Genomic DNA, 27751 nt, shown 5'->3' with positions numbered 1-27751 from the left:
ACAAAATTCTGATTGGTTTCAAACTGCCATATCTTTTGCCTGAAGCTTGGAGATGTTCCTGCTTTAGACTACAGCCACACAATACACCAGCCTCTCAAGACACAGACCCATCTGGCTGAGACGTTCTGGGAGTTGTAGTTGCTGAGGGGAAAGTAATTTTCTTTCTAAAATCTTGGAATCTTTCTGAATGATCTACAATTCTACACATATCTACAAAAGGTCTTAAGAAAAGAAACTAATTCACCTCCTTTTTCTCCCTCCCCACACCAGTCTTCACCATCTGAAGCTTGGTCAGGAAATGCCTGTAAAGAGGAGTCACAGAGGCACTTCAGAATAGACATATACAGGATAGTGCTGTAAACTGGCTTTTCAATAAAATCATTTAAACCCAATGGTGCACATACAAGCTCTACTACTACAGTGCAAACTCAGAATGCCTCTTGGTAGAGGAAGATTACATGGTGCTTATTAATGACTGCACCTTAAAAGAAAATGAGGTGAAAACACAGGTCTCTTTCTTTCTCGTCCTTTTATTTGAAATGGAACATTCCTCCCATAGTGTTAAGGATTTCTCCTTCAGGCCCTCTGTCAGCACCAGCTTTGAATCCTGGTGAAAAAGAGGGGCAACAGGTGGGGAAAACATTCTCCTTGATTAGAATTAAAAGAAAACTCTCCATTTAAAAAATCCAAAATTTTTGGAATAAAAACAAAACATTCCTCGGAACTCACATAAAAACCATCCCTTTTCCCCCAGCACACATCCTGAGTCCATTTTGGTAGCAGGTGCTGGGGAGCAAGACAATAAGTTAACAGTTTGTTATGCTTGAGGTTATGAAGAGAACCACCCAAAGCTCTCTCAGTGTGATGTTTTCTTGGATGCTTTCCCAAATTTGGCATCCAGTCCAAGTCCTGCAGAGAAACAAAAAGAAAGCACTGGTTTAAAAGGATATGCCCACAGGATATTCTAGGTGATAAGCAAATTACTCCATCCTTGGGAAAGTTTCTCTTCTCAGATGGGAAGCTTCTGTAAGCAGGGCAAACCATCCTAGCCTGAGAAGAAATGGCAACAATATGGCCCATGCCAAGCAGTTCAACCACTTTTCAGATTCGCCCCTGTCTCCCTTCTCTTTGTCCTGCAGCCATTTTTGGGGATGGGGTTCCTCTACCACTACCACAATTAAAAATACAAAGAATTTGTGTAAATCAGCATTGCTCTCAGGGCTGCCAAGGATGCATATACCAACTTCTTTTTGTGGGTGGAACTATTTGTCATCTGTACTATTAATCATCCCTCAAGTGTTTTAAAGAAGTCTGTGTAAATACGTCTGTGCTTGAGGTTTGTGTATTTGTGTACCTACATACATCTAAATACAACTTTTGGGTTCATTCATATCAGAGTAGCTGAGGATGCATTTTGTTTTAAGATTATTTCCGTTGTTTTTTCTCTTTCTGTATGTATGCACAGGCCTCAAAGGGGTGTAAAGGCAAAGGTTTCCCCTGACGTTAAGTCCAGTCGTGACCGACTCTGGGGGTTGGTGCTCATCTCCATTTCTAAGCCGAAGAGCCAGCGTTGTCCGTAGACACCTCCAAGGTCATGTGGCTGGCATGACTGCATGGAGCACCGTTACCTTCCCGCTGGAGCGATACCTATTGATCTACTCACATTGGCATGTTTTCGAACTGCTAGGTTGGCAGAAGCTGGAGCTAATAGCGGGCGCTCACTCCGCTCCTGGGATTTGAACTTGCGACCTTTTGGTCTGCAAATTCAGCAGCTCAGTGCTTTAACACACTTCGCCACCGGGGCTCCCTCAAAAGGGTGTACATATATTTAAATATATACACCGTTTGAGATTAGTAAACCACAGACTTAGTTTTTGCTCTCCTCTCCCTTACTGCGGTGGTCTGGGAAGCTGGGGTGATTGACAGCCCTCTATTCTCCCATTCAGATATTCATTCATTCAGCTATTTATAGCCTGCATTTCTATACTCATGTATCTTCAAAATGGCTTAGCATATCACATGTAATAATACAAAAATCCAGTACAATAAATCAAAAGCAAGCAATGACAGTTCTGTGGTCTGATCTTTAAATATGTTCCCCAAGACAGTTTTCAAAGCTCACCTATAAGAAGGGAATGAAAAGCTAAATGTATCTGTCTAAGGATGCTATTCTGAATTGAGATGCCAGAACAAAATTAATAACTGCCCTCCATTCCTTAACCACTGTCTATTTGTTGGTAGGGAGATAGTGAGAAGAACCTCAAGAGTAAAAGATACTCTCAAGAGAGTTCACGTGGAAGATAGAGGTTGCTGAGATACTGTGGCCTCCAGCCACATATGGTTTTGACAACTTTGAATGAGCCCTGATTTGTGGCAATGGATTATTCTTCATCAATTACCCAATTATATGGGTTTTAAGGACAACCTTCCATCTTCAAAAAGAGGGCGAGTGCTGCAAATCAGATTTACCAGGAAAGGCCAAAGCCAATGGTGGGGTCCCATAACCTACCACTCCCAAATACACAAACAATCAATCCCATACATACTAGTGGCTCTCCTTACTCTAACAAATTAGCTAGGCAGCTTGCCTCTCTTGCAAATGTTTGTCCATGCCTCTTGCAATCCAAAGGATAAATCCCAGAGATGGGAAAGATAACAAAGCTGGTGGTAAGCTTTGCACAACAGCTGAGCTCCAATGCGCATCCACAAGGTACAATAGAGGGAACATTAAGACAACACTTGATCTAGTATCTTCTGAGGTCAGCTGTCAAAATATAGCTGGAAATATGAAGGGAAGCTAAATCCAGTCTATTTTGGTGGGAAAGGCAGCAGTGCCATGGAATCATGTATTTGGGAGTTATCCCTCTAAGAGCAACTGAATTTTGACTGCATGTATTGTCATTTCAACTATTTATTTCAAGAGTAGAGCAGTGCTTCTCAACCTGTGGGTCCCCAGATGTTTTGGCCTTCAACTCCCAGAAATTCTAACAGCTGGTAAACTGGCTGGGATTTCTGGGAGTTGTAGGCCAAAACACTTGGGGACCCACAGGTTGAGAACCATTAGAGTAGAGGATCTAAAAATTTCACATGAAGGAATTAACTAGCCTCATTTACAACAACAGACTTCAGTCTTTGCTGGACTGCTTTCAGCTAGGAAGTGAGGCTAGCACCCCTTATTGAGTAAATGTTGGTGGGAATGGTGCTAAACTTCTAAATCTTACCAAGAAATACTAGTATGGTGCCCACCCACTGCAGGCTAGAGATAGGATTGGCAAAAAGGATGACTGAAGCCAAGATGGTGAAGAACTTGCGGGTGGTAGTGACAATTGAGCAGGTCAAGGGCCCAAAGTACACCACAGTCATGAAGATGAAACTCTGCAACAAAATAAAGAGAAAAATATGTGTTGCTAAAACAGCAGAAATAAATCCTCTCCAGCTAACCCATTTGTTATAGGGTGTACCCTTTACATTGGCCAGTTTTCACCTGACCAAACAATGTGATATGCAGTCCTTACTTACCTCCATAATACCCAAATATCTAATACAGACAGCTCTAAAGAGAAAGTATCTGTCTCTTCCTCCTGTACTCAAATAGTTAGGCAAAGCTTCCTTTTAAGAAGCAACTTTCTCCATGCCCCTTTATGGTGTGCAATAAAGAGAGTAGGGGTGGGGAAATATCTTTAGGAATTTGCATTGAAGTAGTTCAAGAAAATACACAGCTGTATTCACATCTTGATTCCCAAATCAATATGCAAGCTTTGTTTCTGTAATTTTTACCATTTGAATTTTGCTTAAAAACAACAAACTTTGGTTAAAGATGGTTTACGCACTTAACTACAAATCCAACATTTGATATCACACAAAGCTCACCTTTCCCAGCCCGTCCATCCACTCACAGAGAGAAGAAAGAAAAAAGGGGGAAGCAGTCAACATGCTCTTACATGGCTTCACTTTATCTCATTATTTAAGCCAGAATTTCTGGCTTACATAAAGAATCAAATGCAGTAAATACACAGGGGAGCTTTCAGTAAGAAATCTAAAGGAAATCACCCATATTTTATGCTATGCTAGACAGGAGCACCCTGAAAAGAGCTGAGATGCCTGCTTCTCTGGAATGGTCTCAAATCATCTGAGCATCAGGAAACTTGAAATAATATATTTATAAATTCCACACATTCTCAAAAAGAGAACAAGACTGACATACTGATATTTGCCTGAAGACAAAGCAGAAAATGTAATTCACTCACCTGGCCAAGGGCACTTGTTAGGCCAAAGAGAAGGATGTTGTAGATTATGCTGGGGTAACGCTCAGTGAAACTCAAGAATTCCCAAATCTCTCCTGTAAACAAGATACCTGTAGGGTGGAGAAAAGGATTAAGAACAAAGCAATTCCTCATTTCTCTGCATTTTGGTTCAGAAGGAAGATTCACAAATTTGGGAGCAGATGGAGAGTAGGCAATAATGTGATACTCTATGATAGAGCAATTTATGGTTACTTGGCAGACGATACCTTGTGATATGACCGCCTGCCCAGCCCCTTATATCAACAGGAGCAGTCCTTCTTTCAGTCCTACCAACTTCACAGGTACAATTGGTGGGAATACACAGTAACATGACAGCAGCCCTTTCCTGGATATGGACAATACAGAACTACTCAGTTCTAATTCCCACAGACATAACTCCAGCCGACAAGAAAAAGAAAGGCTCTACAGATGTTGTGGATCTCTATTTAATCAGTATTTTGATAATGGCTAGAGCAGGGGTCCCCAAACTTTTAAAACTGGGGTGTTCGTGATGCCTCAGACCGTTGGAGGGCTGGACTATAGTTGGCTAGGTGGCCACCGAGCAATAATAATAGTAATAGTAGTAGTTAGGCTTGCTCAAATAATTCGATTTCCCCGTTACCCGTTATTAATTCGTTACTTTCGTTACTTTTGAAGCAATATACGACCTTGATTGTCCACACGTCTGGATATCGCGGTTTCGAACTGCGACAGGCCGTTTTTTCTTATGTCGTCGTTTTTTTTCGTTGGGAAAAAAAGCTTTTGCAAATCACCCAAACTTGTTTAAGTGCACTGGGGCAACCTAGCGTGTTGTTTGCACCTTGTGGCCAATCAGAGAGCACGTTTAACCCGGGGGAGGGGCTGGTAGTACGTCCTGAATGAAAAGACGGTGCACGGGAGCCTCGTGGCTCATTTCGGGATCTGCAGAGAGAGGGTGGGTTGGGAGCGAGATTCCAGGCACAGGCAGGCAAGATTGCTGCGTCACAGCTTCCTTGGCTGAGCTAGAGCTAGGCTACAGATTAGAAGACCGGGAGAAAAGGTTGGGTGGGTGAGGTGGGGTGGGGTGGGGTTGGAAACTGTTGGGTGTTTTTTTTTTTTTCCAAAGGGCCTGTGGGCTTTTTTCCTCACAAGATTGGCGTTTGCCATTTTCCCACCCGGCCTGCAATTTTTCTGCTGCGCCATTTTGCCTGTTGCGGGCGGGGTGGGCTTTCGTTTAGATTAGGATACTTTTCTTTTTTCAACGCTAATAGCAAAGTCTGGCAAAAGGGTTTTGTGAAATAAGGGAGCCTGATTTTGCCTCCTTTCCTTCTAGGCTGCTCAAGCAGGGGTTTTTGTCTGTGCCAGGGCCGCTGTGAATCAAAAGCCAAGTTTGGCAAAAGGGTTGCACGTCCCATCGTCCTTTGTAGAACTACACCTCCTTTTTGGGAAATAAGGGAGCCTGATTTTGCCTCCTTTCCTTCTAGGCTGCTCAAGCAGGGCTTTTTGTCTGTGCCAGGGCTGCTGCCCTCTAACTCCCCCCCCCTTGGGCTGTTTTTGGGCAACTGCGCATGCGCGTCCGCCATTAACGAATTAATTTTGAAAATAACGAATTTTCGTTAATTTCGAAAAAAAATTGGGGCAAAATTCGGAAATGACTTCAGAAACGAATCGCCACCCCCCTCTACTTTTGAAACGAGTTTAGAATCAAATTTTTCGTGGATCGCTCAAGCCTAGTAGTAGTAGTAGTAATAATAGTAGTAGTAGTAGTAGTAGTAATAATAGTAGTAGTAGTAGTAATAATAATAATAATAATAATTAGCCCAACCCCTTTCTTCTTCTGTGGACCAAAAGCACAAGCAAAGCACCCCTGACAGATGGCCCCCCAGCCTCAATGTTAATAATAATAATAATAATAATAATAATAATGATAATAATACTAATAATAAGGGTTGGAAGAGACCCCTTGGGCCATTTAGCCCAACCCCCTTCTGCCTTTGTGCCGTGGGGACTGGATAAATGGCTTCGATGGGCTGGCCGCATGTGGCCTGCAGGCCGTAGTTTGGGGACCCCTGGGCTAGAGTATTATTTAACTATCGGACAGGACTTGAATGACCATTAGAAATCTAATCACAATGCTGGATAATAGGGACTGGCTGGTTTAATCGGTTTTTATATTTATAATGTTTTTAGAGGGCAAATAGCTTTTAAACTGTTATTTATTAATGTTTATAATACTTTGTCATTTTAGTTGTATGAAGTGATATTTGTTTATTGCTGTTTACTGTTTATATTATTTACTTTATTTGAAGGCTGGTGTAAGCCGCCCACAGTCCCTGCGGGGAGAGGGAGCAGAGTACAAATAAAGCTTATTATTATCATTATTATTGTTATTATTAGTACCCATCATCCTCTGTCAGTCTGGATAGTGCTGAAGAATGTCAACATTTTATCAACAGGAGGAGATCCACAGACTTCCCATTCATGAATCATGGAGTTATGAAAACATGCCATGCTGGATCAGGCCAAAATCCACTATCGTCACTGGACCTGACACTATCTGCTAGATAACAACATCCAGCAGATCTCTTTGGCACAGCAGGTCCAATCCAAATTTTAAAATACTGACTAGTAAGAATCCTAGAGTGACAGAAAATGCTGCAAAGTGTGTTAGAACACAAGAATGGGAGGTAAAGAATTCAATGGAGCTAGAACTGATGCAAAAATACTGTTAATTGATTCCCTAGAACTCCTCACCAGGATATGTGAAAACTGAAGTATAGCAGTACGGATCCTGTTAAACAACTCTATACTCTTATTTCAGAGCTTTTTGATCATTCACACTTTACCACAGCATGGACCCTTTCCCACTATTTCACTAGTGGAAAATATGTTCCTATCTATGTACAAAGGTTGGTAGCATCTCTTGACTCACAGGCACCTTTTGCTAATCATTAAGGGAAGATTCAATTTCATGGCATTTTAAGCTAGATTTTCTATCTTTTTTTCTGACAGCTGCCCACACCATGAACTCCCACATCTATAAACAGGCAAATTAAGAACTGGGTGGTCCCATATTAAATAGGGAACACACAAAGGGAGACACAGCTGGCTTTCAGTTTTTACCCATCTTGGCAGTAAGCTCCCTAAGCTGAGCTATCCAGAGCAACCTCTGACATGTTCCTTGCTCTTGCATTCTCTCATGTAAAGTTTCGAAAGAACAAGCTGATCAAGTGCACCAGCCACTTTCACTGTTTCAGACACATGTAGTCCAACACTTTCATTGTCTCTCTTTATATGGTGTACTTCTTTTTAAAATGCCATCAAGGGAACAATTGTTCGTCGAATTATTTTGGCTGCTAGGGACTTGTCCTTTTCATTCATTATCTAACCCCTTCTACCAAGAAAGCCTCTCTAAGCTTGGGGGAGAGGGAGAGCACATAAATATGAATTAAAAGAGCTTAATATTTCAAAGGTGAGTGGAATGGAAACAGCAACTGGGCTGCTGGAACAAGGGAGACACCAAATGGTGAAATACACTGTTACTGCCAAACTGGAGTCCAGGCAAAAACCCAAACCACAGACAGAAAAGGCTTTTTTTTGAAAGGGGAGTCTATTTACAGGTGACAGTACTAGCTGCAAGAGTACCCCTTCATGGCCATTTGAAGAACTGCATAGCAGGTCCAATCCAGAAGCGACAGGAGATGCTAGGAAGAAAATTATTTGGGGACTGGGGAGGCTGCCAGAGAGTAAATGAGGGAAAGTGAATAAATTAGTATTAGGCTTCCAATGAAGTGAAGATCAAGAGAAGTCTTGTTTGTGCTCAGTTTTAAAATGGTTTGCTGTCAAACAATATAGTAAAATACTATATAGATGTAAAAATCAAATTTCTGAAAAAGAAGATTCCAGACTAGTTTTCAACTATATTGTAACTGTTTTCAACTGGGTTGCAATGCTAGTCTGTGGCAGCAAAAAGAGAGTTCTACAGCACCATAATAACTAGTATTATAGACTGACTTTTCATGGACTACATGAAATGTATTGTAACAAATAAACACACACAAGTGGGACTACAAACAATGAAGTTGGGGGGAAATTAAATGCAAAAAGTTCTGACAGATACAATGGCCAAAGTTACCAGGGAAGTTGTCACAGAAAATACTTTCTGTATTTAGTTTCCTATATTTAGTTTAGGGAGTGAGTCAATGAATGCTTGTCCCAAGCTTGGTTCCTTTTTTGATTCTGCATACAAAGCAGTCTATGCATAGCCTTCTGCAGCCACTCCCATGATATACGAGGGTTATCCAGAAAATACATTACGTTTTGGAATTAAAAATGGACAAAGTATAGGAGAAAACATTTACCATATGCTGTTGAAAGCCACACCCAAATACCACATCTCATGTAGTCGCCATTCAAATCTAGGTACTTACCATAACGATGAAGGAGCTTTGCAAGTCCTTCCCCACTAAATTCTGCCACTTGCTTCCTCAACCACTAGTTTCCAAAAATGGGGGCATGGCTGACGACGCTGCGCAGCTGCGGAAAGGGGTGACCGGCTGGTTGAGGACAAGCAGCAGAACTGAGTGGGGAAGGAGTTGCAAAGCTCCTTCATCGCTATGGTAAGTGCCTAGATTTGAATGGCGACTACGTGAGATGTGGTATTTAGGTGTGGCTTTCAACTGCATATGTAAATGTTTTCTCCTATACTTTGTTCATTTTTAATTCCAAAACATAATGTACTTTCTGGATAACCCTTGTAATTTGGATTAGTGCCACTGAGTAAAACCAGGCTGTCCTGGTCCACATCATCCATGCCGCTTGAATCATTGCACCCTAAGAAGGTCCTTACCAGCTCCCAGGAACAAGGTCGACCATACATTAACATTGAGCATCATATGATTGGCTCCTGTCTGATAGTGCGCTCTCATGTGGTCTTGAGATACTCCAGTCAGCCCATCCAGAGTCAGAGATAGCAGCTGAAGCAAGGAGGAAGGGGAAGTGGATAAAAACAAGACAGGCACATGCATTGCTGAAAATGATACACTGGCTTACTGCTTAGGAAGGAGATATATAAGGCAATAGTTTACAAAACCATACAGGAACAAGCAGAAATTGCCAACATTCCACAAATCACATGAAATGTACCTTTCAGTTTACAAGGGAGGCAATATGGAGTTTTTAAGGACAGTTACTAAAAAAGATGTAATGATTTCAGTCCTACACACAACTGCTCAAACATTTCCTGTTACTTCCAGCCAGGGTAAATACACCCCCCCCAAAAACTTCTTTACAAAATTTAGATTTAATATTGTATTACGCTCCCTCTCAACTTACGGCAAGGGTTTTCTTAGGCAAGGAATGATCAGATGTGGTTTTGCCAGTTCCTTCTTCTGAAATACAGTCTGTTCTTATTTGTTTTATGTCTGCATATTCTACAAGGCAGGTTGCTGTTTTCCACAGAAGTATGAACTGAGGCAGAGAGACTAATGACTGATCTATGTTGAGGTTTCCATCAAGTGGAACAGTCTTTCCATTTACATCAATCAGGTTCTCAATGTGGAGTATTTCCACCATCACTTGAAGACCTAGCTGTCTATCAGTCATTTTGCTGGGCACTCAAAACCTATCTGTACCCTTAATTTTTACAAAATGATGTTCTGGATTTTAATGTATTTTACTGTGTGGGTATTTTAAACACTTGTCTTCATTGTGAACTGCTTTTTAAAATCTATCTATACGTACTGGGAATAAAGGCATAGATGTAACTCTATTGGATCCCAGATTATCTTTGAGAACAAATAAAAGCATGAGGGAGATTTGAATCTCTTATTTTTTTTAGTACATTTCTGTTCCACCCTTTGGAACAGGGGAAGGGGGTATTCATAGGACAGCTTAAAGCAACTGAGGTGGTGACTACATGTCAATAGGTTTACCTCACCAAAATGACTGGACAGTCACATCAACAAAGAAAAGGAATTTGGTTCTACATTTGGTTGTCAGCCTGTCATCACCATAATCCTTGCTTTATAGTCTAAACAGCTTTTTGGACCCTGTCTTCAGTTTTGTTTTTGTTTTTTAAAAACTTTGGACCCAAAATAAATGCTGTTATTCAAGATCCTTTGCCTCATGCTGTATGAAGCAGATTCAGGAATGCTGGCAGAAGGGTGGAGTGAGGTAAAGCTTTGCACCAACCCTTTCAAATGAAACTGGAAGTGGCCCTTTATTTCTTTTTACAAATATTCATTGACTATAGACAAATAATAAACTAAAAGTAGTCAGAAGAGTACTTCATTTTTTAAAAAACAGCTTCCAGTTTCTTCTCTTCCTCTTAACAGTTAATTTTTTGCAGAAGTTGTTTCAGTGGGAAAACACACTCTACGCAAGTGTAATTCCATTCTTCAGGGTGTGGAATATGTTTTCAGTTTGAGGGATCTTGAGAGCTGCAAAGATACCTTGGGGCTTGCATGATTCTTATCCCTGACACAGCTGCAGTGTGAACTTGATCTGATGTGCTTATTCAGAATTCGCTGTGGATATGACAAAACCCCTTAACATGCATACGTGTATCTTATCTCACGTAGTTTTTTGAGTAATATACTAGCATTAAAACCAAATGCTAAAAGGCTCTGATCAACCACAGGCTCTCCTGCCAAGGTAGATATCTCATGCCTTTTTTTTGCCTAACAAAATATTTTTTAGGGCAACAGGAAATGGGTGGATGGTTGAGACCATTCTTCTTTCTCCCTGTTTCCGCCATCCCCTTCTTTACACAGTCTTCCTTATCAGGCTGCAAAGAAGATATAAATCAGTCTTGCCATAGGTATGAAGGAAGGGTGTTTCAAATCAGAAATTAGCCTCAGGCTGCAGATTGCCCAACATGAGAAAGCGCCACGTTGCAGTCAGGACACCACTGTAGCAAACAAACCACCACCCTTACTCTTCCAGGAAGACCTACCTCTCCTTTCCTATATTACTAACACAACATTTGTTGCCAACAAAAGACTTCAAGGCAGTTCAAGGCTTACCAGCAGGAGCTCCCCATAGCCAAAGATATGATCATCCCCAAGATCTCCTCCTTTTTTTGGCTTGTACATGAAGAGGGCTACCCCTGTGACAATCAGTAAGACACACATGTATTTGGACAGTGGGTACTTCTTCCTCAACACCGTCACCCCCAGGAGCATGACTAGAAAAAGAACAAGAAATGGTGAGGAAAAACACGGCTCCCCAGTCACACTAAACTAATCCTAACCAATAGAGATTGATTTCATCATGCATTCTTACAATGAAACAAGGATATAATTTCCCCCAGAGGAGGATACATGAGTCAGTGTTATGAACAAGAAGAATTTGGAGAACATATGTCTGGGCATCGCATGTGTATCTGACCAGCATAATGCAATAATGATGCAAACATCAGGCAGTAGATTTGGGCTGGTTTTCAACCTCTCACCATTGCCTTCTATGTTTTAAAATCTGAATAGACTTTTAGCATTAGGGTCCTTTCCTATAACACTTTTTCTCAATCAAAACCCCATATTGAACAGAATAAGATTTTTTTTAAAAGGCCTTGGGGACATTTTTATAACGAGGTGCCCTCAAAATGTTGGTTTTCTTGTCTATTTGTAATCCAGAAGACTCCTATTGTTTATAAACATCCATATGACCTGAAGATTAATAAAACAAAAAACGACACACAAACCACAAAGGAAGACAAACCAGGTTCTTCCCATGACCTGAAGTAGGTTTTCAGTGGCTACATGATTTCACTCTTGTAGTTCTAATTCAATCCCCATTTAATTCTGTAAACCATGCAGTCAACAACACTTGGTCTCCTCAAAAATGAAAATTTTGTTTTTCTTTTGAAAAACATTATGAAGGCCTATCAAACTGTAATCCTTCATTTCAGTAAGTTATATGCAACTCACCCAAGCAGTTCCCTGAGAAAGCACACATGATTCTGGTGAAGGACTCAAGGGTTACTTACCTGGGATGGGTTTACAGGACTTTCCAAGAACCTAAAACAAAGAAAAGGAGAGATTTGGCTGAACACATATTTTCTTTTCTTTTCCAATTTCTAGTTAGGTTCTACATCCATTTTAAGCTTTTATTTCTTTTCTATTTACTACACTTCCTCCTTTGTTCACTTCCTTCCTTGTCATGCTTGTTCTTCTCTAGCACATCCCTTTCCTTTCTTCGGTCTTTACTATTCTACCACATATTTATACATTTTTTTTGCTATATCTTAGTCCAATAGTTAGTGAACTCTATCAAGCTAAATTACTGTCTTTACTAGCTTTCCCTCTGCCCACCAAGTCTTTCAGATATGTCAAAAGACACGCTTGGTTGATTTATACATCCCCACAAGTCACTCATTTATCAAATTCTTGCCTTGCATTCCTCACAGAGCTTAATTTCCTACTCTCAGCCCTCTGCCTATTACCAGCTCAGATCAAAGTTTATCTTTCCATGGGGTCACAACCCCCACTTCAGAGTCATGGCTAGAGCCAAAAGCTACCTGGGCCTGGCTCATTCTGACATATGAAGCACAGGGAAGATCCATTTGTATCACTGCACAACAAGTTCAGGAATACTGCAGGAAGTGCAGTACTCTCACCTCTGCCATTTCAAATTACATATTGCAGAAAATGGGTGAAAATAGGGAACAGTGTAGGTGCTTTCAGGGAAGTTCTAGGCAACAAGACAAGTAGATGTTAGGTAAATGTTGAAGTGGGTAGACATAAAATCTGCCAGTATCTGTTTAATGAAGGCGCACTGAGGAATCTTATCCTACGTTTCCCCCCAAAAGAAAGAGGTTTTCTTTACATTAATCCAGTGATAGTTTTAGAATTTCAGCAAAGGGAATGGAGCCTCCTAACTTGGAAGCCATGTGACATATGTCTTAGGCTGCATTTGATCATCTTGGACAATCTTTGCAAAGTGGAATTAGAAGTACTGTTGAGACTTCTCTAGCCAACTTGGGGGTCCTGATGACTATCCAGTTTTCTCCAGCAGTTTGGAGGAACTCTTACTTCTCTGTTTCCAGTCCAACAGTCAGTCATTTATGAATTATTAGGTTAAAAATGCATATCCACCTGAATCTGATACAGAAATAAAATCTCCAAATTTTGATATATTCTCTGCACTATCCTTAGTACTTAAAACACAGTCTGCAGGGAAGCATGAAGGTGCCAGAAAGGGGAAAATGTCTCTGAGACATCCCATCCTCCAAATCTCTGCTCTTATGCAACTAATCCATCATCCCATCCTGGAGATTTGTGGTTCTTCACCTGAGTTGGATAGTTGACAAACTGCAGAGCTGAGTTGCTGGAGACCATGGCTCCCAGGTAGGAGAGGGAACAAGCGCCATAAAGCCAGTTCTGGGTCCGGTCCACCTTGACAGTATCAAAAAACTGGATCACTGATTGGGAAGAAAATGTGCAAGAAACAGGTGTGTTGACAACAAAGCATTTCTTGATAGAACAGCTACATGAAGATCTTACTTCAACATGCAAAACAAAAAAGGCCAATACCAATGCTCCCTAATCAGGTGCCATTCAAATGCACTGGACTACAACTTCAGTCATCACCACCCAGCCAGCAAGCCTTGCTAGGGATGGTAAGTTTCATAGTTCAACATATCTGGAAGACTTCCAAGTTTGAAACGCCAGGGCAAAGTGACCTCTCTCCAAAACCATTTAAGTTCAAAGTGAAAGGAAACGTGGCAGGTGGATTACATGCACCTTGTTTTGTGTAGCTTGTACATTTTGTGCCACTTGTAAATCTAAAAACTGGGAGCAAAACTAAAAGCCACCCTACATCCGTAGCTGGCAAATGTTCTCAGTCAAGTGAAACTTTTCCCATGCAAATTCTCTCCCACTATTTTTCTTTAAATGAAAAGTAGCACCAATAACTTATATGTGTGTTGTTGTTAGCAACTGTGGGAATAAGTGAGTAGAAGAAAAGGCAACGCCCCCCCCCTCTCTCTGTTAGTCCTTTTTATTATCAAATTATGCATACACACATAATTGTTTATCCGTCCCTAGAACATTTGAATATAGTCCCCAATCTGACTCTTTAAAAAACAGGCTTCTGTTGGAAACGGTGTTTAAGGAGAAAAAGCTGAAGCCCCAGCCCACTTACAGGTATGGTGGTATAACTAACTTCCTCTACCATGGGTAAGGTGGATACAAAGGGAAGATGAGCTTTCTGCATTCTTCCTCACCTTTCTCAAGTTTGTGTACATGAGCTTGTCAAAGCAATATAAAACACAGGAACATGGTACTTTCCCCAGCAGCACAGTCAGGGAGGAATGAGAAGAAAAATATGCAGTATTCATCCTCTGCATGTTCTTCTGACACACACACACATACAGTATTCCCTCACTAATTCGTGGTTCACTTTTCACGGATTTGCTGTTTCGCGGTTATTTAATAAACATTAAAATAAAAGTATAAATCTTAAAATAATATTATAAATCCCTCTTTCTACTTCCTTCCTAAGGAGAAGCCTAAGGAAGGGAGAGAAAAGGAGGCTGAAACAGCTTTGTTTTCTCCTCATAAGGTAGCAGTGAGAGTGTGCATGCGTATGCTTGAGAGGTGAGGAGGGGACAGAGACACTACTTGCAAACAACACAAATATAGCATCCCTACTTCGCGGATTTTCACTTTTCATGGGTGGTCCTGGAATGTAACCCCTGCAATAAGTGAGGGAACACTGTATACACACATCTAAGAAGGCCCAAAGAAAACAGTGTTGGTGCAGAGAATGCACTAAGACAGTAGTTCTCAACCTGTGGGTCCCCAGGTGTTTTGGGCTACAACTCCCAGAAATCCCAGCTAGTTTACCCATTTTCCCCCATTTTTCTGACTATATGTAATAGATAAAGAAGGGTGACTACTTCTAAGCACTTGTTGGAGACATCTCTTTCTAAAAGCATCTTCCCTCCATGCATATGAGCTTCTCCTCTTTTCAAAGTAGTTTTGAATGGATGAGGGATGGGACAAAGCAAAGGAGAGGCGAACACAGTCCTCTTTCCCTCCGCCCCTAACTGCTCTTGACTTAAAATCTTGGGAAGCAAAAGAAAAGGCACATAAGGAACAGAATTATTGCCCTTGTTCATCCATACCCCCCTGTTCAGAGCAAGCAGTTGAGGTTTGTGTGGACTGACAAGAATAAGAGACTAAAAAAGCAAGACTTAATTTTCTCTGTGGATCCGCTATGAAAGAACATAGGATGTTTTTCAAAAACTTAAGAGAAATTTCACCATAGGTCCCAAAGGCATGGAAACAGATGGACATGAACCAAACAGTCTTCTTATTTCTTTGGAAATACTTACATATCCTAGCAAATATGGCATTGATCACACACTGAACAAAGACCAAAGATAAAGCGAATCTGAATTTCTCCTGCTTTGCTCCTTCCCCATATTTGCCTCTTGTTCTGCAGAAAAGCAAATTGAAGACGAGAGTTAGTTGGAAAGAATGATATATCCATTGATATAACTGTAACTTGTGCATATCTCCGGAATGGTTCTTTACAAGTGGCTTTCATAGATGGCCTAAAGAGAACATTTGCTTCTTTTCCTGATGAACTGATCAAAGGGTAAGCAGGATCCGCTTGATAGAGTCATACGAATACAAGAAGGATCAATTAATCAAAACTACAAAAAAAAAAAACCCAGCAGGCAACACTCCAGTGATTTCGGCCATGAAAGCCTTCAACAAATACACTGCTCTATATATTCGGTAGATCAGGCCTTTACTAACATTTCACATTAGGGGCATACATGATGCATGCATCATTTTGCATCATAGTAATTCAGTTTTACTAGCAAACCAACTTTGGTAAGAATGTACGCACCAAATCTATTTTTCATTGAATTGATTTATTAAACTATTTTTTTCCTATTTTATATCAATGTTGAATGAGTTTTATTGTTTGGAAAATGCCATCCACCGAGAGTATGCTGCGAAGCCTACTACCAGGCCAGATCAAAGAATTATTCAATGTGCTGGCTTTAGCCTATAAAGCCCTAAATGGTTCCAGCCCACCTTACCTTCTATGAACCATCTCAGAGTTTAAGATAGTCTGGGGCCCTGCTCTCGGTCCTGCCTCCTTTGCAGATACGACTGGCGGGGACGAGAAACAGGGCCTTCTCAGTGGTGGCTCCTCAGCTGTGGAACTCCCCAGTGACATTAGATCAGCCCCTCCCTCCTGACCCGTAAGAGAGTGAAACCGTGGCTTTGGGATCAAGCCTTAGGAGAACATTCGTAGTGCAATAGATGGATATGGAATTATGTGCAATGACTAATGGAATGGCCCAGATTACAACTGCGGATAGCATGGTAAATGTAATGCTTTTAAATGTCTTAATGCCTTTTAAATTCTATTTAAAATGTCTATTTTAATTGTACACTAGCTTGGGTACCTGGCAATGCCCGGGTTATTTGAAAAGGGCCTTGTTTGTTTTTGGATGTGAGGTCATATCAGTTTGGTCATATGTTACGCTATGTCTTAGAAAAATACTCAGTCTTTGCTTTTGTTTTTTATGAATGCTCCTATTAGAAAATACATAAGAATGTGAACGAACTACAATTCCCCAAAATCATGGGACAACACTCCCAAAAATCCCACAGTATTCACAGTTGGCCATGTTGGGTCTGTGTACCAAGTTTGGTCCAGATCCGTCATCTGCTGGTTTCAGTGTTATCTGTATACTGATGAACTACAACTCCCAGAATTCCAGGGCAATCACCCTCAAACCCTGCCAATATGTAAAGTTGGCCATGTTGGGTCTGTGTGCCAAGTTAGGGGAGGACCTGATCTTGGTCCCGCCAGTCTCACAGGTGCAGCTGGCAAGGACGAGAGACAGGCCCTTTTCAGTGGTGGCCCCCCGCCTATGGAATACCTTCCCAAATGAAATCAGGCAGGCTCCCTCTCTCCTTTCCTTCCGAAAAAGACTTAAGACTTGGCTGTGGGGACCAGGCTTTCAAACAATAATGGCAACACTATCTGGAACATATGCTTCAGGATATAATTGACAGACCTGGTTTGTACTTGAAATGCGCCTAAATGTATATTTATATGTGTTTTATGAATGTTTCAAATGTAAACTAATTTTTAAACTAAATGTGAATGTTACTATGATTGTTACATATGTTTTAGACTCTAAGCCGCCCTGAGTCCCCTGTTGGGTGAGAAGGGCAGGGTAGAAATACTGTAATAAATAAATAAATAGTTCCAGGTCCATCGTTGGTGCGGTTCAGAGGGCTCCTAGATTGTAGGTGAACTATACACCCAGTCCATACAACTCCTATAAAACATGTTGAATTCTCCCCAACCTCTCTCTCTAGTATGTTCAGTTGCTGGGCAATTCCCCTGTTTGCTTTGCGCCATAAGAAAGGATAGGAAAGAGTTAAGGGAGAGGCAGTAGGCAGGGACATGCAAATGAAGAGAGAAAGGAACACTGGGATGTGCTCACTGTAACCTGCAATGTTCTGGGAGGGCGTGACTTGGTGGCTCCTTTGCACTGGGAACTATAGCCTGTTTTGGAGGCTGGAGGCTGTCTGTGTGAGCGGACACCTGTGCTACATACACACATACAGATTTTCACTTTTATTGTATGTATAGAAGATAGAAGATAGATAGATAGATAGAAGATAGATGTATAGATATAGATAGATAAGATATAAATAGATATATTATTCTAAGAAATCACGTAGTTGCCTATATGTAAAGCTGCCTTGTTTCTACTTCGGGTTGAGAAAGGTGGGGTATAAATGGGGTAAATAAATAAATAAAAAGCAACCAAACTGTGGGTGGATTAGGGATACATCTACACCAGGCATGGGCAAACTTCGACCCTCCAGGTATTCTGGACTTCAACTCCCACAATTGGCTGTTAGGAATTTTGGGAGTTGGAGTCCAAAACACCTAGAGGGCTGAAGTTTGCCCATGCGGGATCAACACTGTGGAATTAACGCAGTTTGACACCACTTGAACTGCCAGGACTGAATGCTATGGCCTCACGGGAGTGGTCGTTTGACAAGGCCTTTCGCTTCCACTGCCAAGAAGCGCTGGGGCCTCACCAAACTACAAATCCTACGATTCCACAGCATGGAGCCAAGACAGCTCCAGTGGTACCAAGCTGAATGCACGAAGGAGGAAAGGCCGCGTTCGCTCTCGGGGCGACTCACATTGTCTCCTGCAGGACGCCGTACCAGAAGTAGCAGACGAAGACCCCCAGGCAGCAGACCGGCAGGCGGAGCCGCTCAGGAAGCAGAGCCCCGCCTCCACCTCCGGAGCCCCCGCTCACCCCCATCCCGGGCGCTGTCTCGGGCCCCGGAAGCCTCAGCGGAGACAGCTCCACGCAGACATCTCGCAGCGGTGCCGCCGGCGGCGGAAACGGGGGCCTCATAGAAGCGAATGCGACGACACCCACGAAGGACCCATACCTGTTGCAGCCTAAGGGGCGACTAACGTACTGCCTGATCCGTTTGTGCTCCACTGAAATCACACAACTATGTTCCAAAGCATGCATGGGCAAACTTCACCCCTCCTGGTGTTTTGGACTCCAACTCCCACAATTCCTAACAGCTAGTGGCTGTTAGGAATTGTGGGAGTTGGAGTCCAAAACACCAGGAGGGGCGGTTTGCCCATGCCTGGTCTAAAGGGTTCCCGCTTTCCCCCTCCTTTTGCCTGATATGCTTTTGTCATTGGTCTTTTTGACCAATATAGCTCACATCGAGGAATACTTTTTTTTTCCAGGCACTGCGGTAGACAGCATGTCGGGGACCTAAAAGGACTGAGGCGGCAGGCTTTTTGCGTAGGCAAATATGGATGAGGCGGGTCTTTTGTCCGTGTCAGATTATTATTGGTGGTTATCAGAAGAGGGCGGGGTTACGGATAGAGTTAGCAACCGTTGTTAGGGAAGCTGGAAGCTTCTTTAAGAAGAGGGTGAGAATATCAAGGCAGAGAATCCCACAATATCTGCTTTGCATTGGGTTACGAGTCCACACAGCCATATAATTAAGTTCAATGTGGATCTTACACAGCTGTGTGGAAGGGGTCCCAGAACATCAAGACAGAAAATCCGACAATATCTGCTTTGAACCGAGTTATCCGAGTCCACACTACCATATAATCCAGTTCAAAGCAGATGTGGAATTTTATTCAGTTGTGTGGAAGGGACCTAGGGGCTGCCATAGAACTCAGAATATCAACGCAGAAAATTCCACAATACCTGTTTTGAACTGGATTATCAGAGTCCACACTACCATATAATCCAGGTCAATGTGGATTTTATACAGCTGTGTGAAAAGGGCCTAAACTGCCTAGAAGCAGAGCACTGGGACCAGTCATCTACTTTCTTGGTTATCACTGGCCATATTAGAGACGAGGAGGATGTCCAGGGGCTGTAGTCTGAAAATTAATTTAAATTTTAAATTAAAATAAGTATTAAATTGAGTATAAAACAAAACATTAAAATGTATAAAATATAAAAATACATAAAATGTAAAAATATAAAATAATTATATATAAAATACAGAAATATATATATATATATATATATATATATATATAATAAAATATATGAACAATAATAATAATACAAAATTGAAGGAAACGCTGATAAGGAGAAGACCTGGCTATGGCTCACGAATGGGACACTGAAGGAGGAGACAGAAGGCCTGATCCTTGCAGCCCAGGAGCAAGCCATCAGAACAAATGCAATGAAGGCCAAGATCGAAAAATCAGCTGATGACCCAAAATGCAGACTGTGCAAGGAAACCAACGAAACCATTGATCATATCCTCAGCTGCTGTAAGAAAATTGCACAGACAGACTACAAACAGAGGCACAACTCTGTGGCCCAAATGATTCATTGGAACTTATGCCTCAAATACCACCTTCCAGCAGCAAAGAACTGGTGGGATCACAAACCTGCAAAAGTATTGGAAAATGAGCACGCAAAGATACTGTCGGACTTCCGAATCCAGATTGACAAAGTTCTGGAACACAACACACCATACTGGGCATACTGGGTGCCGTGCCAAAAGACCTCAGCCGGCATTTGGAAACAATAGACATTGACAAAATTGCGATCTGCCAACTGCAAAAGGCCACCCTACTGGGATCTGCACGAATCATCCGAAAATACATCACACAGTCCTAGACACTTTGGAAGTGTTCAACTTGTGATTTTATGATACGAAATCCAGCATATCTATCTTGTTTGCTGTGTCATACAACAATAATACACTTCATTTATATTCCGCCCTCTCCCCTAGGGGACTCAGAGCGGATTATAGCAATTGCATAGGCAAAAATTCAATGCCTTTACAGACAAATACAATTTTAATCATGTCAGAAACAACTTGAGAAATACTGCAAGTCACTTCTGGTGTGAGAGAATTGGCTGTCTGCAGAGACGTTGCCCAGGGGACGCCCAGATGTGATAGCTGGGAGGCTTCTCTCATGTCTCCGCATACAATGAGACATACAAAGGCAAAGGCTTCTTCTTTCATTTCCGGTTTCTGGCGGTGGTGCTCAACTCTGGCTCCGGGGAGGTGCTTTTTCTCCATTTCAGGCTGAGGAACTTGCACTGTTACCATCTGGTCATGTGGCCGGCAAGATTGCTTGGAGTCTCTTTGCCTTTTCCCACTGAATTGGTACCTATTTATCTACCCACATTTGCATGTTTTCAAACTGCTAGGTTGGCAGGAACTAGGGCTTGCCAAATGGGAGCTCACCCCATCTAGCTGAGTCAAACTGTCAGCCTTCAGGTCAGCAGTTCGGCCAATCTTCAGGTTAGCAGTTCAGTGGCACAAGGGTTTTGTATATTTTAGATATACATAAATAGAAAATAAAATATATCAATTTTAAAAATAATGTAAAATACAATAATATAAAATTAGTATATAAAAGAAATATAAATAATAAAATATATAATATACATAATATAAAATAAAAGTAAATGAATAATACTCGTGGCCAATGTCCCATCACGAAAGCACACACTGTATTGCTGTGGCAAACTACTGTGCTTTCCAAGTCCCATAAATTTCATTGTGTTTTCTTAGGTGAGGAAGACTCAAAATCTTGTTTTGCCACTTTTTTCCTCCTACAGCACATGGTATTCATGAGCCTTAGAAGTGGGTAAGAAATTTATTATTATTATTATTATTATTATTATTATTATTATTATTATTATTATTATTATTATTATTGCTGTTTTTTAATATCCCATTTTTATCTCCACAGGCCCTACACATTTGCTTGGTAGTGGCATGATTTAAGGGTCTTAAGGCTCTACCTTTAGGGCTTTCGTCCACAGTATTTCCCCAGAGTGTGTATATAAATCAAGCATGGATAAATATGAAAGAGAAGAACTTTAGTTTTAAATCAGTGTGATCACACATGGAAGATACCTAATTGTCTGTGGGATACAGTGCAGAGCCAGTATGGGGTAAGGGCTTGACCATTGACAACCTTAAAAAATTTTTTAATTCCCTGTTCAGCCACAGAAACCTACAGTGTGACTTTGGGTGAGTCATCCACTCTCACCCCAGAAAAGCTACTGACTTGATGGCACAGAAGAAAATAGTTAAAAGGGTTCTTTTAAAAACATCTCTTAGTGAGCTGTCTTGATCAAGACAAATGCTAAAATCTTTATTGGGGCATTAAGACAATATGTATTTGGCTTGTGCTCATTTGTATGCCCTTCCTGGCAGAATAATAAAGACAGTGGCCTAAATGTGTACTGTATTTTTGTCTTTGAGAAGGGTATGAAACTGAGCAACTTGCACATCAAAGGTTACCTTGCCGGAACTTCCCAGTTCTGCTTATTATTTGCTAAGTACTGCAGAACCACAAAATGAAAGCGATTTGGAAAGTCCTGAGTATTAATGTAGAATTTATATACCAAAGAAGTATATTTAAACTTTTTAATTGTCGTTATCTTTGTTTCAAACTGGGCTCTAAATGGCTTAAACAAACGCTTCATTACCCGATCCCTGAGTATGTTTTCTGCACCTCTAGATTTAACATGTTATCTGTTTAGCTCTGCAATCTTTTTTTTACCAGTCCCTGGTATCATTAGTATTGACATCAGAGAAGACAGGACTGTACTTTGTTGAAGGAGAAAGCCATAGTCTCTCAATGTCATTTTTTTACAGTTAACATATACTTTTTTGGCTGGAATGTAATGTAGGCTGAAATATACTACTGCATACCCTCAAACATTAAGATAAGCCATGGTTTGTTGCATCAATTGCACAGCAAATGCTCCCCAAAACATCTGACTTCCCTCAGCTCTGATGTTAATTAGGTAACAGGTAATGCAGGTAAGTCAAAAAACAAAGTACAGTTGCAGATCTGAACATCATGAAAAGCCATAGTTTAAATAAGGCAATTCATATGCCAATTGAAATATCATGGCTTTGGGTTGTGACTAGTTGATGTGCTATAGCTTACAAACTGAAATGACATGCACTTCACAAGCCAAATTTCATGAAAGTATACCATTGTTTATTGTGAATGTTGAGATATGATGATTAGTTCATTAAGGTAAGGTAAGGTTTTCCCCTGACGTTAAGTCCAGTTGTGACCGACTCTGGGGGTTGGTGCTCATCTCCATTTCTAAGCCAAAGAGCCGGCGTTGTCTATAGACACCTCCAGGGTCATGTGGCTGGCATGACTGCATGGAGCACTGTTATCTTCCTGCCGGAGCGGTACCTATTGATCTACTCACATTTGCATGTTTTCAAACTGCTAGGTTGGCAGGAGCTGGGGCTAACAGTGGGCGCTCATTCCGCTCCCGGGATTTGAACCTGGGACCTTTTGGTCTGCAAGTTCAGCAGCTCAGCGCTTTAACACACTGTGCTACCAGGGGCCCCTAGTTAGTTCATTACTGGACCACCAATTAATAGACCAACAATTAAGAGTAGTGAAAGCTTCAACTGGTACAATAGTTAGAATGCCAAGTGTGTCCAGCATTCCCTCCAACCCAAATAATCGCTTTGACAAACTTCTAAATAAAAAGTCTTGAATGCTCAACATTTTTATATTTTTAATTGGCTTAAACACCAAGATCTGCCAAAAATATCTCAACTCAAGAAAAAGTAATGAACCTCTGAGGCTAACATTATTCCTTTGTGATACTTACATTAAAATTTACGAAACGTCAAAAAGTAGCTGCAAAAATACTGCTTTCCAAAGAAAATAGAATTTCTATCTTGGGTTGAAGAAAACTTTCCAATACAATAAAAAGCTTAACAAGACCAAGAAAAATCATTTTTGTTTCCAATACATTTTGCAATCAAGGCAACACCAGCTTTAAGGCCTTTCAGTTGGAGAGGGAGTGAACACGAAATGTAAGTGTAAGTGTAAGCGCAAGATCTATGTTGAAGTGAAAGTGGGATCTTTGGAGTGTTTTGTGCGTTAAAAGTGGGGTTAAAGCTGAGTAGATTCCCCAAACTCAATGGCTAGAGTAGTAGTAGTGTAAGATACAGCTGAACTGGCCAAATTATAATCATCTTAAAAAGGCAACGTATACCACTTACATAAACAGTTGCACTTTAGTAGAAAAGCTCAGGCCTTACTCCAATTTGGGATTCAGTGTCCCTTTGCAGAAGACACTTACAATAAATGTCCTCTGCAAGTTCCTTGTTCCTCACTTACAAAAGTTGAGAATCTGAAGACATCTGTCACAAAAAGGCACACTGTAGTTGAATTTCTGCTTGTTCAACTATCTGTTACAACTTGATCATCTTAACTAAAAATGCTTCAAGCACTTAGGATCTAAATCTAGGTGACTGTGTTCCAGTGACAACAGTCTCGCAGACTGTAAGGGCAGCATATAAAAAGAGGGTCTTACACACAAATTGTAGACTTGGTACCCCTGGAAACTGATTGCCTTGCTCTACTCCTGCCCTGCAGTCATCTGTCAAATTAGTGTACACTAGCTCTGACTATATGTAAACTCTTTCATATCCCCTATCCTGTGGGAAGCATGAGAGGCACTCTTAAGATCTTTCTTTCTTAAAAAAATCTATAAATGAATTCTTGCCTCAGCAAGCAAGCAAAGAAACACAAAGCTTGGTGGCGAATAGTGCATGTATCCCCGTAGAGAAGCGTAAGTGCTCTTTGGACACTGCAATAGCAGAAGGACAACTGACACAAACTCATTGGGAAAAGAAGTGCTTTCAGAATGGCGAGTCCAAGGAAAAGCCGACTGTGGCTGCAAGAGAACGTAGTGGCAATCTACACTTCTAAGGCTGTCACTGAGAGCACCTGTAACCTGTGGGTGCTCAATTTCTCAGCTTCAAGGCACTCTTCTCCGCAAGTCATGGAGGGACCACATATTTGCCTTGGCTCTGCCCCATTCCTCTGAATTTCAGGCAACCAGAGAGCTGTGGAAGAGGACGGTCTCTTCGGCTTGATGCCGCTTCCAGGACTCCAAGCCCAGCGGAGGTGATGGAGGATTTTCATTGAAATTGTCTCCTCTTGAGTCTTTCTGCAAACTAAGGACCGGGACTGTGGAAGTCGGCTGGCATGTAGAGAATGTACCTGCTGGCAGGGGACTAGAAGTGGAGAAGTCTCTGAAGAGGAAGTCTACACTGGGAATAAGAGGTTTCACGAGGCTGAATTGGCAAAAGGCAGAGCCAGTTGGGTTGAAGTGGACTTTGTTTTTATCAGGACAAGAGGGCTGGAAAGGCTGGTCTGGACTTAGTGGCCTACAGGAAGAAATCACAATGAAAAAGAGTTAGGAATACAAGGATTATTACCACCGAGGGCTTCAGATCTTTGGGTTGTTGTGAGAAACATGTATGGCCATGTTCCAGAAGCATTCTCTCCTGAGATCTTTGACTATTTGATTGTGGTATGACCTGCTGCACTGGAATATTAGTAGAGCTTGTAAAAGTTTGATTTTTGGCTACGGTTCCCAGAATCTCTCAGCTATAATGGCCAGTGGTTTTTTCAAAAGCTGGAAATGAGTGGATACATAAGTCCTTTTTTAGATACTACATGTAAGGGGAGATGTGTTAATGTGGAGAGGGGCCACAAAAAGGAAGATATAAGCATTTTATGCAACAAATATTTCTAAGGTAGGAACCTTATTTTTTATTTGTGGTATTTATATTCCACCTTTCTCAACCCCAAAGGGGACTCAGGATGGTTCACAGTGTATGAAGCGTTACAACAGTTATATACAAATTCATAACCCTTTTCTGTGAAGGGTTCAATTAATGTACACTAGGTTGTCGCTGGGCTGATTTAAGTGCACAAAAATCATGCAATCATGATGTCTATGGATCTAGTAACAATCTTTTAGCCTGGATAATACCAGTATCAGTTTTTGTACATAAAATCTGCACCTGTCTGCAGGCAACAAAGTCAGGTGGCAGAAAGTGTTCATCTCAGGCCCTGTTCTGAAACAGACAGGTGATGTTCAGCAGTCTCATCTGGCTTTCACAACTAGACAAATTTGAGTTTCACAAGGGAATCAGATCTGGTCTTTCTTTACTGTGTCAAGCATATTGGTAATATTTATTATTAAGAGGAATTCTCCTTTGGTATGTCAAATTTAATGCTTGAAAGACCCAAGTTCACATTTTCATGGAACCATAAAACTGACTAGATGACCCTGGATCAGTTAAATCTCTCACTCAATCTGATTTCACAGAGTTGATAAAGGGGTTTAAATTACCATGAATTCCTTGAAGAGATGGGATAAACATGTTGCAACAAAATACTTTAGGAATAGTACCTTTTTATAATAATATCAATCTCCTTTTGTAGGAGGAAGCATTGTAAAAAATCAATTTCAGCATTTAGGCTTGCTGTAGCATGACAGAAGCTAAGTGTCCTACTTACACCACTTCCTCAAAGGCACGGACTTTTTCACAACCCTCTGGAGGTTCTCGCTTGAAGACATAGGTATGATTTGGACGAGGAGAGAGAGCAAAGGCAAGAACTGGAGAAGTACTGCTGTTCTCTAGCCCAAAGGAAAAACACAGGAAGACATATTCAATATGAGACACTAACCAAATACAGAAGTGAAGAGAAACTTATATACAATGAAGTACCAATATCAGACACTGTCAAGATTTATGGAATTTAGACAGCAGCATAATCTATAAATCAATCTAACACATCCTTTGTGGAAATGTATTAGCCAAGAAATAATCCGATGAATTCTTTACAAGTCACTGATTTGGTTACCCAAGAGCCTCATTACAGCCCAAGGGCAGATGGTTTTATCTGAAGTTCAACTTGCACAGTGATAATCTCCAATAGTGCTTCACAGCCCTCAAGCAATAAAAATCTCACAACTTTGATGAGTTTTAGATCAGAATTATAGTCAGTGAATCATTGTCTAGAGTAAAAATAGTTCACATTGCATTAGAAATTACTGATTTCTTTGCAGACTCTGATCTCTACTTCCTGTATCAGATTTACCACCTCACTACATATTCGTAATGCTTCCTTTCCTTTTCAAAGCCAGTAATGGGCGCTTACAGTGATGTCAACCTTACAAACCCTCCCTTTCTTTCCTTTCTATCCCTGGCTCCACAGGGTAGTTCAGAACACTGCAATTTTTTTCTTGCCCTAACTGCCATAAAACCTACCTTGATCCACCTAGAAGACAGATGGAGCAGCATAAATGCACAGGATTTTTACACTATATAGGCACATCAGAGCCTGGATTTTCAGAGTTATCTCCAAGTGGTCTAATATCGAGAAACTTGAATGTATACATTCATAGGACCCCGCATTTCAGAATAAATACCAGTAATTATTTAGAACAGGGGTGCAAAGTCCATGGCCCTCCAAGTATTATTGAACTGCAACACTAAACATTCCCCACTATGAACTACGTTGGGGCTAGGACTTCTGGTATTTGCAGCCCAACAATAATTGTATGGTTCAGCAATTCCAACTTCTCATTTAGGTGTGAAATCATATACAAGAGACATCAAACTCCAAAGAAGCATGATCAGATCTTGTAAACAGGCCAAGAAAGTACTTTACAACCTTAATTGAAACATAGATATAATGCACCACACCACTTTCCCATTCCTAGCCTCCATGCATGATTCTTTTCTCTTTTAATTTGTTGATGGTTATTAAATTTGAGGAAACCAAGGAAGGATAAATGATTCACGGAAAGACTAAGATAGAGTGGACTAGTTTATTTTAGTTTATATTTACAGTAATCTCTTACTTATCCAACATAAACAGGCCAGCAGAATGTTGGATAAGCGAATATGTTGGATAATAAGGAGAGATTAAGGAAAAGCCTATTAAACATCAAATTAGGTTATGATTTTACAAATTAAGCACCAAAACATAATGTTATACAACAAATTTGACAGAAAAAGTAGTTCATTACACAGTAATGCTATGTAGTAATTACTGTATTTATGAATTTAGCACCAAAATATCACAATGCATTGAAAACATTGACTACAAAAATGCATTGG

General features: G+C 41.0%; 2 protein-coding genes across 2 annotated transcripts in view; both read right to left on the bottom strand.

The window, feature by feature from the left end:
* Positions 1-510: 510 nt before the first annotated feature.
* On the bottom strand, positions 511-18819 carry slc35b1 (solute carrier family 35 member B1). The gene is made up of 9 exons (XM_003222660.4): positions 18461-18819; positions 15601-15704; positions 13553-13683; positions 12250-12280; positions 11288-11448; positions 9112-9238; positions 4248-4354; positions 3222-3375; positions 511-909 (listed from the first exon to the last, which is right to left on the bottom strand). The coding sequence occupies exons 1-9, from the start codon at positions 18802-18804 to the stop codon at positions 857-859; spliced, it is 1212 nt and encodes a 403-aa protein (XP_003222708.2). The 5' UTR covers positions 18805-18819; the 3' UTR covers positions 511-856.
* Positions 18820-23314: 4495 nt separating this feature from the next.
* fam117a (family with sequence similarity 117 member A) overlaps positions 23315-27751 on the bottom strand; it is a 39116-nt gene continuing 34679 nt past the window's right edge. Inside the window, exons 7-8 of the mRNA XM_003222661.3 lie at positions 26142-26262; positions 23315-25000 (exon numbers count right to left, since the gene is read on the bottom strand). Coding sequence (XP_003222709.1) covers positions 24661-25000; positions 26142-26262 — 461 coding nt within the window. The 3' untranslated portion in view covers positions 23315-24660. The remainder of the gene's footprint in view (positions 25001-26141; positions 26263-27751) is intronic.

Source organism: Anolis carolinensis, chromosome 6 (genome assembly GCF_035594765.1).
Source record: "Anolis carolinensis isolate JA03-04 chromosome 6, rAnoCar3.1.pri, whole genome shotgun sequence".
NCBI classification, from domain to species: Eukaryota; Metazoa; Chordata; class Lepidosauria; order Squamata; family Dactyloidae; genus Anolis; species Anolis carolinensis.
Note: the sequence above shows the minus strand (reverse complement) of the source record. Positions and strands in the feature narration are given on the sequence as shown.

What these genes read in the sequence shown, in the direction of transcription:
- slc35b1 (XM_003222660.4), bottom strand. Translation starts at nt 18,804, where the DNA reads ATGCATGCTTTGGAACATAGTTGTGTGATTTCAGTGGAGCACAAACGG. An exon ending in GTCCTGTAAACCCATCCCAG is followed by an intron (nt 11,449 to 12,249) that starts GTAAGTAACCCT and finishes TTCTTTTTCTAG; the next exon opens with TCATGCTCCTGGGGGTGACG. An exon ending in GACCTTGTTCCTGGGAGCTG is followed by an intron (nt 4,355 to 9,111) that starts GTAAGGACCTTC and finishes TCCACCCTACAG; the next exon opens with GTATCTTGTTTACAGGAGAG.